At 40.3% G+C, this 17,420-nt stretch overlaps 1 protein-coding gene across 5 annotated transcripts in view; it reads right to left on the bottom strand.

Annotated features, from left to right (window-relative positions):
• RNF121 (ring finger protein 121) overlaps positions 1–17,420 on the bottom strand; it is an 85,532-nt gene that overhangs the window by 34,587 nt on the left and 33,525 nt on the right. For 4 of the 5 annotated variants that reach the window (XM_004016278.6, XM_027979467.3, XM_012095988.5 and 1 more), the window contains exons 2-3: positions 15,337–15,374; positions 11,542–11,683 (exon numbers count right to left, since the gene is read on the bottom strand). In XM_004016278.6, coding sequence (XP_004016327.1) covers positions 11,542–11,683; positions 15,337–15,374 — 180 coding nt within the window. The remainder of the gene's footprint in view (positions 1–11,541; positions 11,684–15,336; positions 15,375–17,420) is intronic. The other variant, XM_060399420.1, reaches the window with a different exon arrangement.

Genomic DNA, 17,420 nt, shown 5'->3' with positions numbered 1-17,420 from the left:
GAAGTGACTTAGCAGCAGCAAGACCCCAAGTATTGCTAGAATATTCCAAAGGGCAAAAACTTGGTTGGCAATTATCTCCTACCACACCCCTGGAAAATGGTCAACCTTATCATAAGAAGCAGATATTCCAGTGATAAAAGATGTGCTAGACAGTTCTTTCCTATTGCTGACCTGAAAAAACCTGCCTTTGTCTACCTTCTGCCTCTGGGTCAAATTCTTGTTCCTCAGAGAAGTGCAGAGTATATTTACTTCCTATTTCTTATGCCTACTCTCCTAATACCCCCAATTATGTCTTTTTCCCTCAAGTCTTCTCCTCCTCAGGTAAAAGTCACTCAAGCAGTCATTTAACAATACTTGTTGGGCATTTACTGGACACCAGGCTAAGGACTGGGGAATTCAGAGTTGATAAACAAAAGCTTCTCAAGGAGAAGTCTACTGAGGAGAAACAACCACAATGCAGTGTAAGAAGTGCTATAATGGAGCAGGTCCTGGTGGCCAAGAAAGCAGAGCAGAAGTGCCCCACCCAAGGTGGAGGAACTATCATCTCTGTCCTGGGCGGTCCAACAGGTGCAGATGGAGAAAGGCATCACGATGTGGGAACAAGGTATCCTTGAGAGAGTACACAGGTACCTGAGGGAGGTGTGAGAAATGAGCCTAAAGAGGTAGGCAAGGCTCAGAGAAGGCTGATCACACTTAGGAGTTTTTAATTATATTCTGGGGAGAAAAGTTTTTCTCACAGAAAGTGGATTACAACCCTTTACCATCTTAGTCAGCATTTTCTAGCCACATTCTAGTGACCCTCTTATTGTCTCGGTCTGAGAAAAATCTATAGTACTTTAAAGATTTCCAGGCAGGAGATTTTGCCACTCATCCATTCCAGGAGGGAATAGCAGTTCAGGAGACAGGAGTCTGAAAAGATACTATATATGGTAACAGACAGGGATGATGAAAGCTTCTCCTTGGAGATCTTTAAAAATAGGATAGATACTTTTCCAGGCATAGGCTTACTCCTTCCCCTAACATCCCTGAGGGAGCTAAGGAGCAAGTAAGATTAGACTCTGAATAGATGATGAAAACTGAGCTACAGAGAAACCAAACATCAAGTCCTGGGCTAGGCTTCCAACCCAGATCTTGTCTCCCGAGTGCTGCCTCCCAGCACTGGTCATCAAGTTAGGGGGGACCCGGAGGAGGCAAAACAACATAGACCAAAGTGGGGATGGTTGCGAAAATACTGAAATCCAAGAAGAGGATGTGGGCAAAAGTCATTAAAGGAAAATCCAGGGCAGGGAGGGGTTAAAAACAGAAATGACTATGGCAGAACTGTCAACAATCTCCTGAAACTTTTGGAAACCTCAAAAAATGGTTGAGTACTCTATGGAAAGAGCACTTAACCAAGAACCAGATTTTACATCCGGCACTCCAATACGATGGTCATGTGCTCCTGGCAAATCACATCTGGATTTTGCACTTCATTTTCTTAATCTGAAAAATGGAGACAAACCCCTATCCTATCTTATAAAGCTATTTGAGGTTCCAAAGCAATAACAGATGAGAAAAGTATTTTGTTTTTAATCAACAAATTCAAAACTATAAAGCAGTGTAAGGTATTATTACAGTTGTTGCTGCTACTGAAAAGAACAGTACCTGAAATTTAAATACAGAAAACAGTAGGATTGCTTGTTCCCAAGAGCAGTTAATTTAGACTCTTCTTTTAACCTAAAATGTCCTTTCTTTGAACTCCTAAATTACAGAAAGAAGCTTGATAATCTTCACAGTGAAACCAATAGATTGGCATACTCGCTCATAATCAACCTCATGGCTGGCAACATCCGTGCCGCTCTAGGTTCTAAAGTCTAGGACAGTATTTCTCATTATGGATGAATTTTCTCCCCAGGGGACAACTGACAATGTCTGGAGATAGTTTCGGTTGTCACAATCAGAGGGAGGAGACTGTAGGTAGAAATCAGGGCTGGTGCTAAATATCCTACGATGCACCTCATAGCCCCCGAAAAAAATAAAGAATCATCTGGCCAAAATGTTAATATGCTCCCTACTGAGAAACGCGGTCTAGGCGAACAGAGCTAGTGTTTTTCTACTTAGTGGTCATGGGTGCCTGATGGAAGGCTGGACCACCAACCAGCACTAGTAAAGAATAGAAAATTTCACTCAGTTGAAGAGAAACAGAGCCTTATCAATTAATTCTATCATTTCTTGGCATGCCCTGTGAAGCTCTGACAGCTAACCTCAAACAGCTCATGTTTCTACTACTCAACAACAATCCGAGAGCTTCTCCTTTACACAACATTCTCAAAGGAGTTGTTTTGATTCTTGTTTATTCCCATTCTTTATTCCACAGACATTTTAATGTGTTTAATATGTGTATGTTGGGGTTTTTTTGAAATAACAATAACATTTACTTTTTACATAGATCTGAGTAGCAAAAGAATTTTTTAATTTTTCGGAGTATAGTTGCTCTACAATGTTGTATCAGTTTTAACCATTATTAATCACCACAGTTTGAACTGTAAACTCATAGCTATAGCAAGTACCTAAAATCTGTTTTAGACAGGGAGAACTTTAGATGTCCCAGGATAGAAACAAGGACTAACAAGATGGGATAGCCAAACAGAACAGCAAGGAATAGAATCCTCAGTCCACAGGACGGTTCAAAAATCTAATCTATAAAGTACAAATCCTAAAAATAAAATCAGAGCAATCTGGGGAAACAGACTGCAACACATATGTCAAAATGCTTATTCCTAATATACAAAAAGCTCTTATAAATCAGTAAGAAACATTCTAAAATAATCCTAAGCACGGAAAGAAATGTGACTGAACATACCACATGGTTCAGCTGTGAATAACATTTACATGTCACAATAATGCAAATAGGGAAAACTTATTTACTAAAAACTGGGAGGAGCAAAAGTGTGTATGTGATGGGTATAGATATAGTGGTATAAGATAATCACCACTTTCCATGGCAGAAAGTCAATACATGTTCAAAAGTAAAATTATATATATATATATTTATATTATTTATATTATATTATATATATATATAAATATATATAATATATAAAGGATGAATAGAGATAGGCAGAGGATTGTTGGTTTCTAAACATTACAGAACTACCTGATTTTTAAATTAGATATTTTCACCATATTAGATTTGACAAAGATTAAAAATACTGAGGATTCTCTATATTCTCTTTAACACTGGGTAACAGCACTGTTTAACTTCTGTTGGTGGGATTGTAAACTGCTATAACTTTTGTGAAGGGCAACTTGACAAGATCTATTAATAATTAAATGGCAATTCCACTTGACCAAGAAATTCCATTTTTAATTCTGTAAGAATGCTGGCCCAGCTATGCAAATTATTTCTGTAAAAAGTTTACTGAATCACTGCTGTAACTAAGATAAACATCACATTGAACAAGTCTATTGGTGCCATTTTTCCAATAGCATTTACTGAGTTCATGTGAGTCTCTGTGTCACATTTTGGTAATTCTCACAATATTTCATCATTATTATATTTGTTATGGTGATCAGTGATCTTTGATGTCACTACTGTATCTGTTTTGGAGCACCACAAACTATGCTCACATGCGATAACAATCAATCAACAAACACTGTCTATGTTCTGAGTGCTCCACTAACCACCCATTTCTCATCTCTCCCTCGCCTTGAAAAAGTGAAAGTGTTAGTCGCTCAGTCGTGTCTAATTCTTTGCGACCCCATGGACTGTAGCCTGCCAGGGTCCTCTGTCCATGGAATTCTCCAGGCAAGAATACTGGAGTGGGTTGTTATTTCCTTCTCCAGGGGATCTTTCCAACCCAGGAATCAAACCCAGGTCTCCTGCATTGCAGGCAGATTCTTTATTCTTTGAGCCACCAGGGAAGCCCCCGCCTCTCCCTGGGTCTCCCTATTCCCTGAGACACAATATTGAAATTAAGCCAATTAATAACCCTACAATGACCCTTGAGTGTTCAAGTGAAAGGAAGAGTCACACGTCTCTCATTTTAAACCAAAAGCTAGAAATGACTAAGCTCAGTGAAAGCTTAATCTCACTGACATGTTAAAAGCTGAGACAAGTTAGGCCTCTTGGTGCCAGTTAACCCACGTGGTGAATGCAAAGGAAAAGTTCTTGAAGGAAATTAAAAGTGCTACTCCAGTGAACACAGGAATGATAAGAAAGCAAAACAGCCATATTACCGTTGACATAAAGAAAGTTTCAGTGGTTGGATAAAAGATCAAGCCAGCCACACCTTTCCCCTAAGCCAGAGCCTAATCCAGATCAACTCTCTGAAGGCTGAGAGGTGGGGAAGTTGCAGAAGGAAAGTTTAAAGTTAGCAGTGGCTGGCTCATAAGGTTTAAGGAAAGAAGCCATCTCCACAACATAAAAGTGCAAGGTGAAGCAGCAAACGCTGATGGAGAAGTGGCAGCAAGTTATCCAGGAGATCTAACTAAGATGATGAATGAAAGTAGCTACACTAAACGACAGATTTTCAAACAGATGCCATCTATGACTTTCAGAGAGAGGGGGAGAAAATGCCTGGCTTCAAAGCTTCAAAGGACAGACTGACTGACTCTCTTCTTTAGAGGATAACCCATCTGGTGACTTTACGTTGAAGACAATGTTCATTTACCATTTCAAAAATCCTAGGGCCCCTAAGAATTATGCTAAATCTCCTCTGCCTGAGATCTATAAATGGAACAACAAAGCTTCAATGACAGCCCGTGAGTTTACAACATGGTTTACTGGATATTTTCATACCATTCATGGGGTAGATCATGGCATCTGGTCCCATCAGTTCATGGCAAATAGACGGGGAAACAATGGAAACAGTGACAGACTTTATTTTGGAGCTCCAAAATCACTGCAGACGGTGACTGCAGCCATGAAATTAAAAGATGCTGGTTCCTTGGAATAAAAGCTATGACCAACCTAGACAGCATATTAAAAAGCAGAGACATTGCTTTGCCAACAAAGGTCTGTCTAGTCAAAGCTGTGGTTTTTCCAGTAGTCATGTATGGATGTGAAAGATGGACTATAAAGAAAGTTGAGTGCTTAAGAATTGATGCTTTTGAACTGTGGTGTTGGAGAAGACTCTTCAGAGGGTCCTTTGGACTGCAAGGAGATCCAACAAGTCCATTCTAAAGGAGATCAGTCCTGAGTGTTCTTTGGAAGGACTGACATTCAAGCTGAAACTCCAATACTTTGGCTACCTAATGCGAAGAGCTGACTCATTTGAAAAGACTCTGATGATGGGAAAGAATGAAGGCAGGAGGAAAAGGGGATGACAGAGGATGAGATGGCTGGATGGCATCACCAACTCAGTCTGGGCATACTCTAGGAGTTAGTGATGGACAGGGAGGCTTGGCGTGCTATGGACCATGGGGTTGCAAAGAGTTGGACACGACTGAGCGACTGAACTGAACCGAACCCGCAGAATGGGAAGAAATACTTGTGAATTAGATATCTAATGATGGTGTAGTATCCAAACTATATAAAGAACTTCTATAACTCAATAAGAACAAAAAGACAACCAAGGACAATCCCTGGTGCTCCAGTGGTTAGAACCTGGCTTTCACTGCCATGGCCTCAGTTAGTCAGGGAACTAACATCCTGTAAGCCACATGGTGCAGTCAAAAAAAAAAAAAAAGGACAAAAATCCAATTAAAAAATGGGCAAAGAACTTGAAGAGATGTTTCTCCTAGAAACATATACAGCCAGCCAGTAAAAACATCAAAAGATGCTCAACACCATTTAGTTCAGTTCAGTCAGTCAGTCGTGTCTGACTCTTTGTGACTCCATGAATTGCAGCACGCCAGGCCTCCCTGTCCATCACCAACTCCCGGAGTTCACTCAAACTCACATCCATTGAGCCAGTGATGCCATCTAGCCAACTCATCCTCTGTCGTCCCCTTCTCCTCCTGCCCCCAATCCCTCCCAGCATCAGAGTCTTTTCCAACGAGTCAACTCTTCGCATGAGGTGGCCAAAGTACTGGAGTTTCAGCTTCAGCATCAGTCCTTCCAAAGAACATCCAGGACTGATCTCCTTTAGAATGGACTGGTTGGATCTCCTTGCAGTCCAAGGGACTCTCAAGAGTCTTCTCCAACACCACAGTTCAAAAGCATCAATTCTTCGGTGCTCAGCTTTCTTCACAGTCCAACTCTCACATCCATACATGACTACTGGAAAAACCACAGCCTTGACTAGATGGACCTTTGTTGGCAAAGTAATGTCTCTGCTTTTGAATATGCTATCTAGGTTGGTTATAACTTTCCTTCCAAGGAGTAAGTGTCTTTCAATTTCATGGCTGCAATCACCATCTACAGTGATTTTGGAGCCCCCCCAAAATAAATACCATTAGGGAAATACAAATCAAAGCACAATGAAACCCCACTTTTATGCAAAATAATGTGGCTATAATACCAAAAAAAAAAAAAATTGGAAAATAAGTGTCGGTGAGAACCTGGAAAAACTGGAACCCAATAGAATGTGAGTTAGAATGTAAAATGGCACAGCTGCTGTAGAAAACCATTTGGCAGTTCCTCAAAAAGTTAAACATAAAGTTATATATGACTCAGCAATTCCACTCTAGGATATATCCAAGAACTGGAAATAGGTGTTCAAATAAAAACTTACAGTGAATGTTCTTAGCCACACTGTTCAAAACAGCCCAAAGGTGGAAACAACTCAAGTGTCCACCAACTGATGAATGGATAAACAAAATGCAGTATATCCACACAATGGAATATTATACAACCATAGAAGGAACAAAGTACTGGTAGACACTGCAGTGTGAATGAACTTTGCAAACACTGTTAAGTGAAAGAAGTCAGGCACAAAAGGCCACACACTGTACGATTCCATTTCTATCTAGAATAGGCAAATACAGAGAAAGCAGCTTAGTGGTTGCCAGGGTGTGCTGGCAGGGGGGAAATGGGAAGTGATTGCTTAATGGGCATGGAGCTTCTTTTTGGGGTAACGAAAATGTTCTAGAACTAAACAGTGACAGTGGTTGCACAACAATGTGGATATGCTAAAGGACACTGAATTATACACTTTAAAACAGGTAAAATAGTGAATTCTGTTATGTGAAATTGTCCTTAACAAAAATAAAATTCTATTCCATTTCCACATAAAACAGTATCTGAAGATATTTTTATGCCTTGAGCTTTTTTTCCTCTTAAGAATAGGAGCAAAAAAGTCCCTAACATTAGCTTTGGAGTTTACAAAATACTTTGCCATGTGATCTTATATAATTTCTACAACACATGAGACAGACATTATGACCCCAATTTAAAGACAAGAAGAACTGAGTCTCAGAGAAGTACAAAGTCAGATAGCCAGGAAGCAGGAGTGTTGGCTAATCAAGTCAGACAGTCTGACTTAGCGTATTTACTGTTGCAAGGCAAACAGCTCCAACTTCTGATAAGCTTAAAAAAGGACAGGAGATGCCATTGTGTACATACATCTTGGAATTTTTCTTCTTCCAAAGTTAGTATTTTAAAGCAGTAAAAATATTCACTGTATCCAAGTTAATCAAAGTTTTAACAAAACCAATATAGATAATTATTGTATAAGAGTAGCATAAAGTAGGACATACAGATTTCCTCTTCCAATTTTCTAAAGATAAGAGTTTAAGCTTCTCGGTGCAAGACATGCTATAATGCTAGCATGTCCTCTCACCAACACACTTCAGCATAATGTTTACAGGGCATGGCAATAAGTAATGAGATGACTGTGCATTTCCTTATACAACTGGCCTCATTAATTTACAATCACATTCCTATTAAGGATTAACTAGTGAATGGCACATTAGTGGTTTTCTAACACTCTGATGAGTCCTATATATGTTCTTGAGAAAGCGGAGGGGTGAGGGTTACCAGCCCAGGCAGAGCATCCTCTCATTTTCTCCATCAGGTTTTTTTCTTAAGATACTGTTTTAAGTAAGGACGTCATTGCTTTTTTAAAAAATACATACGAAAAGACACTGCAGTATATATATGCATCTTCAATTCTTCAGAGATTTTCAAAAATCTCTGCAGATAAGCTAACATTATATAATCATTTCTAAATACAAGCACAGAAATGCAAAGTGGGTTCACTTGACATTTGACTTAAGATTTTTCTTAGTTTCTAGGTTCAATTAAACTATCCTGATAATCCCCATTTTGTAGAATAGGTATTGTAAGCACACAAGGAGAAACAAGTAACTTATCTCACATGGCAGGGTGAAGCCTAACAGGGTCTAGACATCAAGCTCCACCCAGACGGCTTTGTCTGTTGGATGGTGCCTAGTTCAAAAAGCCTTGGTGTCACGTGGTCATTCCACGCACTATAACCTGAAAATACAGACGTCTCTACTTGAGGTACATGACAATACCTGAGATGGCTATGTGCCAGTAATGTCTGGAACATGTGCCAGCTCAAAGGCAAAATTAGTCTCTCTTCCTCCTATGCTTTAGATTATCCTTTGGTTCCCCCAATAGAAAATCCTTTCCAGAAGCACAGTCAAAACTATGAAACGTGAAACAGAAGATCTGGATTCAAATCATGTCTTTATCAATCAGTTTCTCCTGCATGCCTGAACTCTCTGGACCTCAGTTTGTTCACAGCACTTACCTCAAGGGTTATTAGGAGGGTTAAAAGATAGTTTAGCAGTTCCCATTCTGTGGGTTACAGACCCCTGGACATCTCTGGCCACATTATAAGAGGTCTGAAAAAGCACATACTAGAGAAAAAGAATTATTTGGGGTTTAAAACTAAAAGCTCTGGAGTAAAACTGTCTGGGTTCAAATAATGGTTTTACCACTAGAGCAGGTCACTTAGCCATTCTGTCTCAGTTCCTTATCTGTAATTGGAGGCAACAGTATTCATTGGATTATAGTGAGGATTAAATGGGGTATATATATATAATGCTTAGAACAGTGGCTGGCATAGTAAGAATTCAATAAATGTTAGCTATTACTGACATTTACTGAATTAGTAATTGCTATTACCTGAAAGAGATGGGAATACCAGACCACCTGATCTGCCTCTTGAGAAATCTGTACACAGGTCAGGAAGCAACAGTTAGAACTAGACATGGAACAACAGACTGGTTCCAAATAGGGAAAGGAGTACGTCAAGGCTCCTTGACATAAATAATCATCACCCTGCTTATTCAACTTAGATGCAGAGTACATCATGAGAAATGCTGGGCTGGATCAAGCACAAGCTGGAATCAAGATTGCAAGGAGAAATATCAATAACCTTAGTTATGCAGATGACACCACCCTTATGGCAGAAAACAAAGAAGAACTAAAGAGCCTCTTGATGAAAGTAAGAGGAGAGTGAAGAAGTTGGCTTAAAGCTCAACATTCAGAAAACTAAGATCGTGGTATCTGGCCCCATCTCTTCATGGCAAATGGAGAAACAGTGGAACTGGAGGAGAAGGGGATGACAGAGGATGAGATGGTTGGATGACATCACCAACTCAATGGACATGAGTTTGAGTAAACTCCGGGAGCTGGTGAAGGACAGGGAGGCCTGGTATGCTGCAGTCCATGGGGTTGCAAAGAGTCGGACACAACTGAGTGACTGAACTGAACTGATTACTAATATATGTATTTACATATTCTTTCAAAGTATAATTATCATCATGTGGATGCTTGCCCAGTTTTTTATGTTAAAGAAGGGTTGTTATACTTGAAAAGGTTAAATACTTCTACAATAATAGTTATAAGAATTCAGTGTACTACCTGCCATGTCCTCGTCCAGAGTAGCTGCATTTGTGATTTCAATGTTTTTTAATTTACTGAGGTTTACTTTGTGGCCTAACATATGGTCTATCCTGGAGAATGGGCTATGTGCACTTAAGAAGAACAAGTATTCTGCTGTTGTTGGGTACAGTGTGCTGTGTATGTCTATTAGGTCTAATTGGTTTATAATATTGTTCAAGTCCTCTGTTATCTGTTAGTCTTCTATCTGGTTATTCTATCCATTATGGAAGTGGGGTACTGAGCTCTACAACTATTACTACAGAACCATCTGTTTCTCTCTTCAATTCTGTTAATTCTTGCTTCATGGATCTGGGAACTCCTTTGTCAGGCTGCATATATGTTTATAATTGTTGTATCTTCTGGCTGCAGTGAACCTTTTATCAATATGTAATCATAGCAAATAGATGGGAAAAACTGGAAGCAGTAACAGATTTTATTTTCTTGGGCTCCAAGATCACTGTGGATGGTGACCGCAGCCATGAAATTAAAAGATGCTTGTTCCTTGGAAGGAAAGCTATGACAAACCTAGACAGTGTATTAAAAAGCAGAGACATCGCTTTGCCAGCAAAGGTCTGTATAGTCTCAAAGCTATGGTTTTTCCAGTAGTCATGCATGGACATGAGAGTTGGATCATAAAAAAGCTAAGTGCCAAAGAATTGATGTCTTTGAACTGTGGTTCTGGAGAAGACTCTTGAGAGTCCCTTGTACAGCAAGGAGATCAAACCAGTCAATCCTAAAGGAAATTAACCCTCAATATTCATTGGAAGGACTGATGCTGAAACTGAAGCTCCAATACTTTGGCCACCTGATGCAAAGAGCTGACTCACTGGAAAAGACCCTGATGCTACGAAAGACTGAAGGCAAAAGAAGGGGGCAGCAGAGGATAAAATTGTTTAGATAGCATCACCAACTCAATGGACATGAATCTGAACAAACTCCAGCAGACAGTGAAGGACAGGGAAGTCTGGTACATGCTGCAGTCCATGGAATCACAAAGAGTCGGACATGATTTAGTGACTGAACAACAATGTCCTTTTTTATCTCGTGTACCTTTTTTGATTTAAAATTCTATTTTGTCTGATATTCAAGAGTCACCAGCTTTTTCTCGGTTATCATTTGCATGAAATATCTTATTCCATCCTTTTACTTTTATCTCGTTTCTTTGTATCTAGAGTATCTTACAGACAGTATATGGATGGATAATGTGTTATCTTAAAAAAATCTGACAATCAGTCTTTTTAAAGGAGAATTTAATTCACTTACATTTAAAGTAATTACTAATAAGCAAGGATTTATTTCTGCCATTTAGCTATAGATTTTGTATGTTTTTTTGTTCCTCATTTCCTCTATTAGTACCTTTATAGGTCTCTCTAACTCTGACCCTGCCTTCTCATCACCTGCTACATTGCCTCCCCACTGTCAGTGCCTTTTTAAAATATTAATCTAAAGATTCACTGGAGGCCTGGTCTTTCTAATCTATTTGAATAGCTCCTGATGAACAGTTCCTTCATGAATTTATCCCACAATGTTAAAAGGAAGGACCTATCTTTTCTGGCCAAGAAAGCAGGTTCAGGTTCTAGCCCAGTTTTCACCATCTGAATCACTTGTCCCTTAAAGGCACATTCACTACACACTATTCACACACAGTTTATTATTATTATTGATTCCTTGCCTACATGAGACCTGGGTTAGGCTGGACTCTCGAATACTTAAGAAGAGTCTCTTGATGACTGGCAACCAAAGAAATGAGCAAAGTGGCTTACATTGTAGGAGCGGGGATGTCTCTGTTTCCACTGCACCAGGAGCAGCTGGGCCACCACCAAAGTAGCAATAAGGATGAGGACCATTTCAGCATGCATGGCTTCGTGGCCGCGATGCTTGGCATGCATGCGTGCGTGCTCGATCCTGAAAGCCAAACAGATGCAGTGAGCTAGGTCAGAGATGGTATGGTGATAAAGGGGCAGTGCTTTCCAGGGATACCCACTGGTCTATAGCTCAGAACACACTGTTTTAAAAAGTAATAAATTTTTTTATTTTTGGCTGCACATGGTCTTTGTTGCTGCATGCGGGCTTTCCTTAGTTGTGGTGAGTGGGGCTACTCTCCAGTTGCAGTGTGCAGGCTTCAGTAGCTGTGGCACACAGGCTTAGTTATTCCAAGGCATGAGGAATCTTCTCAGACCAGGGATCAAACCTGCGTCTCCTGGCATTGGCAGCCAGATTCCTAACCACTGGACCATGAAGGAAGTCCAGAACATACTCTTAAACTGTACAAATTAGGTGCTAGAAAGACACATGCCTTAGAAGACAGGAATTCTGAGACAGAACAGGGGTTCTAGGGACTCCATTCACCAAGGTTAGGTATGGGGTTAAAGGTTGGTGGCCTGCTCCCTACCCCAAATGGTAGGAACAGTGGATTCCTTTCCATTTTGGTCCTATTTCAACCTGTCACTGGAAGGAGAAAAGTAACCCAGAGAGAAGGTCACAGCCATAAAGGCTCATACTCTTATTCAATGATATTTATGACACCAATAAAGGAATAATGTTGCAAATGTGTGCTAATTTCAGGGTTAAAGTCTTGCTTTATTTGTCCTACCCTCTCTGTCAGGATCAGAGATCCTTAAGACTAAAGCCTGAAAAATGTGAACTGCTTCAGCTTTGTACCACTCCAACAGTGACTTCACTATCAGTATCCAGAGGTAAATAGTCTCTTCAAGGGCTCAGGAGAGAAAAGCTAGAAACTCCTATTTAATCCAAGGCTGGCATTCTCTTGTCTTGAGGATTGGCAGAAAGTGACTCCCTTGGCCAATACAGGCAAAACGCTTCCTCTGAGAATAGAAAAGTCAATCCTACCATTCTGGGTCAGAGTCAGCTAAGGGAGAGGAATAAAGGAATTAGAAAACTGAATACAAATATAACCTGTGGTCAGAAGCTTTGGTACAATTCTTGGTGGTGGTGACGGTAGGGGTTTAGTCGCTCTGTTGTGTCCAACTCTTTGTGGACTGTAGCCTGCCAGGCTTCTCTGTCCATAGGATTCTCCTAGCAAGGACACTGGAGTGGGTTGCCATTTCCATCTCCAGCAAGTTCTCCATACCCAAGGGTATCAGGGAGAACGGGAAAGGACAAAATAAATGGTATGTATCTTCATGGAATTCCCCAAGGGCAATGAGAGACTAAACAAGAAGAACCAGCGGGATGTATTATAGACAGATAAATCATAAAGAAATACAGTAAAAAGTTGGCTGTAGATTCTAGGTGGTAGGTACAAGGTGTTCAGTGTACAATTCTTTCAACTTTCCTGTATATGAGATTTTTCATCATATAATAAAATGTTAAGTTGGAAGATTTAGTAGGCAGCCAAATGTCAGCCAGCCAGGCAGCCACAGTACCTAAGGGTTCATTTACATAAATTTTTATCCTAGGTGGGAGAATCTGACAAAATATATTAATACGGGGAGGAGTCAGAAACTTAGGTTCAGAAACACCTATGTGGTCTTAGCCAAGAAAATGTACATCTCTTCACCACAATTTCTTCATCTATCAAAAGCAGTCTGTATCTTTTCTGCCTCCCTCATAGGATTGTTTATTTGTTGCCCAAACTAAAAGGTCAATGGATATTTAAAAACCTAAGGACTGTGGGGAGCTATAAAGACAATAAAAGGTAAGTTTCCTGTTCTCAGACAGTATATAACTGATTGAATGTGTACAAGAAATCAAAGAAAGGATTGAGGAAAAAATAGAAGTCATCTAGCTCAAGTTTGCAATCCTGTGTTTGAATACCTCCACTGGCTGAGAATATATGCCTCTTAAAGTAACCTATTCAGAACCAGCAGTGTCTGATACATTCTTAGTAGTGTGCCTATGAAGGAATAAAATTCTAATGCTTTAAGAAGCAGGAAGCTCAGTATCTCACAATATACCATGATTTTTTTTTTTTTTTTTAGTATTTATTTACCTGCCCCAGATCTTAGTTGTGGCATGTGGGAACTAGTTCCCTGATCAGGGATTGAACTGAGGTCCCCCACATTGGGGGCACGGAGCCTTAGTCAATGGACTACCAGGGAAGTCCCAATATACCACAATTATTTTAATGATGTTTCTGATAATGAGATAAAATCTATCTTACTACAGCATCAATCCTTCAGACCTAACCCTATGCTCTGGAACATATCCACTCTCTCTTTCCCAATGCTGCCCTTCAAATATTTATCATAATAGTATTTAAAAACAAAACAAAACCAGGCTTCCCTGGTGGCTCAGTGGTAAAGAATCCACCTGCCAATGCAGGAGACACAGGTTCAGTCTCTGATCTGGGAAGATCCTGATGCCACGAAGCAACTAAGCCTGTCTACCACAACTACTAAGCCTGCACTCTAGAGTCCTGGAGCTGCAACTACGAAGTCCATGGCCTAGAGCCATGTTTCGCAACAAGTGAAGCCACTGCAGTGAGAAGCCCACCCACTACAACTAGAGAGTAGCTCCTGCTTGCTGCAATGAAGACCCAGCACAACCAAATATAAATACATAAAAAAATCCTGTTCCTACCACCATTTTCCTGGGCCCTTTTAGGCCAACAGTTCTAGATCTTTTAAACATGATGCATATAACATAATGTGAAGACCATTAATTTTGAATGCCTTCTAGATGTATTTAGCTAAAGATCTTTTAATATGCAGTATTTACAATACAGTCAGTGTGGACTCAGCAAAACAGAACACAGTAGTACTGTTACTTCCCTTAAGGCAGATAGAATACTTTCAATGAACACCTTCCAAAATGTGGAATATTTTCGTAGCTCAGGTATACAACTGGTGTGTATTACACTTAAAGTTACCTAAAATCTTGTCATATGAGTCACTATCTTTGCCATTCTATATTTTTATCATCAATAGTTTTCCTCTAAATGAAGTGCTTTTTTCTCACTATTAAAACTTCACTGGGTTGATTTCAGCTCATTGGTCAGCTACCTTGTGAAGCTGAAACTCATTTACTGAGGAGAAATATGACAATAAGATATTTGTTGACTCACTCTGGTTACAAAGCAAGTTAGTAGCAGATGTGAGATCAGAAAATACACTTCCCATTTTCTCAAACAGAGCTCTCTGCCCTGGTTCCCAGATAATGATGATGCTAATGATGATAACCATCCTCAAAACAGGTAACATTTACTGGAAGCTTACCACATGCCAGGCAGTGTTCTAAGAATTTCACAATTATTAATCTTCAACTCTATTATGGGTAATGTAGTTTTCCTGATTTTAAAAATTGCAGAAACTAAGATAGTATGAAGTAAACCTGCCCAAGATCACATCACTAGGAAACAGCTGAAGTAGTATTCAAACCCAGATGGATGGTTTGGTACAATTATCTATTTACTCCCAAAGATTGAGGGAGCTACCCAGGAGTGACTCAAATACTGGGAAAGATCTCAAATGACTTGTCCTCCTTGTCACAGGTCACTGTCTCCCATAGGCAAGGGAGCAAAAAGGGTAGGTGTACAACTCTATCAGTAGGATTAATCTATGGTTCCCACCATGAGGGGCCCGTTCTGTCACACTTACTTCCATTGCTCCTCTGGAGAGAGTTCTGACATATCCACCTGTAGAAAGACACCACCATAAACATCCATTACTGTCTTAGAACTGTTCCTGCCCAACATACAGGGATCACACATTTGCTAGAGCTAAAAGTATAAATCAGGATTTGTGGGATATGAAGCTAGATAAAATACTCTGTCATGTAATACCATTTGACTCTAATTGGCCTCATTAGACTAAGCATCAGTCCCTGCTCTGCTATCAGCTAGTGGTATGACCTTCCAACCACAAAGCTCCAGTTTTATTTGTTAGTCTTATCCTTTTATAGCAGGATTTCTTAAACCTGGACACTAGTGATAATCTGGGACTGGCTAATTCTCTGGGTTGTTTGGGAAGGGGGGATTCTGTAGATTGCATAATATATAGCAGCATCCCTGGCCTCTACCCACTAGATGCGAGTAACATCGTCACAGATACAACAACCAAAAAAGTCTACAGATATTATCAAATGTCCCTTGGGGGATGAAAAATTGCCCCCAGGTGAAAACCACTGCTCTAGAATTACAGCAGTGGTGGGACTGCATCACTGACTCAACGGATAGGAGTTTGAACAAACTCTAGGAGATGGTGAAGGACAGGGAAGCGGCGTGCTGCAGTCCATGGGGTCACAAAGAGTCAGACACAACGGAGCAAATGGACAACAACAGTATAATACTAAATTCTTTAAGTTCAGAGCTTGAGTCTTCTACTTCCTTGTAGCAATATGGAAGAATACCCAAACCTCAGGACATAAGTCACTCAATACATTCTTACAATGAACTGAGCTGAAAATGCTTTTTGATGTAGAGAAGAAAAGCCCTCATAAACACTCAAAGGAATCAATCAACAAATATTCCTTTAGTACTTATGAAGTTCAAGACCCAGTTTCCCACTGTTCCTCTAATAACTTCAGAAAAGTACCTTAAGTGGAATGTTTGAAGTAAAATGGGCAGAACACCACTCTACTACTAAGTAAACTGATACCTATTTACCATGCATCTTTTATGTGTGCGCACTGGGAATGTTCACCATTGCTTAGGGAGGGGTTTCCGGTTTCTACATACCCCATCTAGGGAAGGAAGGAAAGGGAGAAAAAGAAAGAGGGGAGGGACAGAAGGGAAGGGAGAAGAGAAGAGAGAGAGGAGGGAAGAAACAATATCCCAAGGCTTTCCCCAGCCAACCAAGGTAATGAAATCAACCACCTCTTTGTCCTACTTTGCACTGTCTCACGAAATTCATTCAAGTGACCTGACTCAGTCCTTCATCTCCCTGGAAGGACAGAGGTCCTCTCCAAGAGAGGACAAGTAGATGCAGGAAATGGAAAGGCCCAGCTGGGTGGTACCTGAGCAGACAATTCAGAACCACAGTCTTACATTATCTTAGATATGCTTTCCAAGCAATTTAACTGCTGCTTAAATCCAGGGCCAGGGCCAGGGTGATATAAGCAAGGCATGGAGGACTCAAAATTTACAGAGGCACACATTTTCAGGTACTGACCCTGCACCTGCATGACCTTAGCAGTGAGTGCCTCCTTCATGTCTGTGCCCTGCACGTTGCACGTGTCACCCTAGTCCAAGTCCTGCTTATGTTTATCTTGCTCCCATCCTAGAGAATCTCACAGAGCTAAGGAGAATACACTGCTTTAGTGTCTTTCAAGAATAGCAGAGCTGTGCATATACTAAACACTCAATGAGTACTTATGGAATTGGACAGAATTCTTTCCAATAGGGTAATACGTAAGTATGCTGACAAACCAGCATCCTACCTGGAGATGCTTAAATGAGGATGTAAACAAACACTTGAAAAATACCTAATGAGCATCTGGGAAATAAGTATTCATTTTCTGGAGGCACCTAGAAAATCACGCTTAAAAAAACTGCATGTCAAAACAACACAACACAACTACATGTTCAAAAAAGCAAGACAAGTCTGTTGAATGGAAAACAAGGAAGATCCAGAGAACTGGGCCAGGCATGGGGCACCTCTCTGTGAGATAGTGCCCAAGCGTGCTACTGTTTGTGCCTTAAAGTTTCTTTCTCACTGGAAAATAGAAATTGTCTTCTGACTTC

Source organism: Ovis aries, chromosome 15 (genome assembly GCF_016772045.2).
Source record: "Ovis aries strain OAR_USU_Benz2616 breed Rambouillet chromosome 15, ARS-UI_Ramb_v3.0, whole genome shotgun sequence".
Lineage (NCBI taxonomy): Eukaryota > Metazoa > Chordata > Mammalia > Artiodactyla > Bovidae > Ovis > Ovis aries.
The sequence above is the reverse complement of the archived record's forward strand: the minus strand, read 5'-3'. Positions and strand labels throughout refer to the sequence as shown.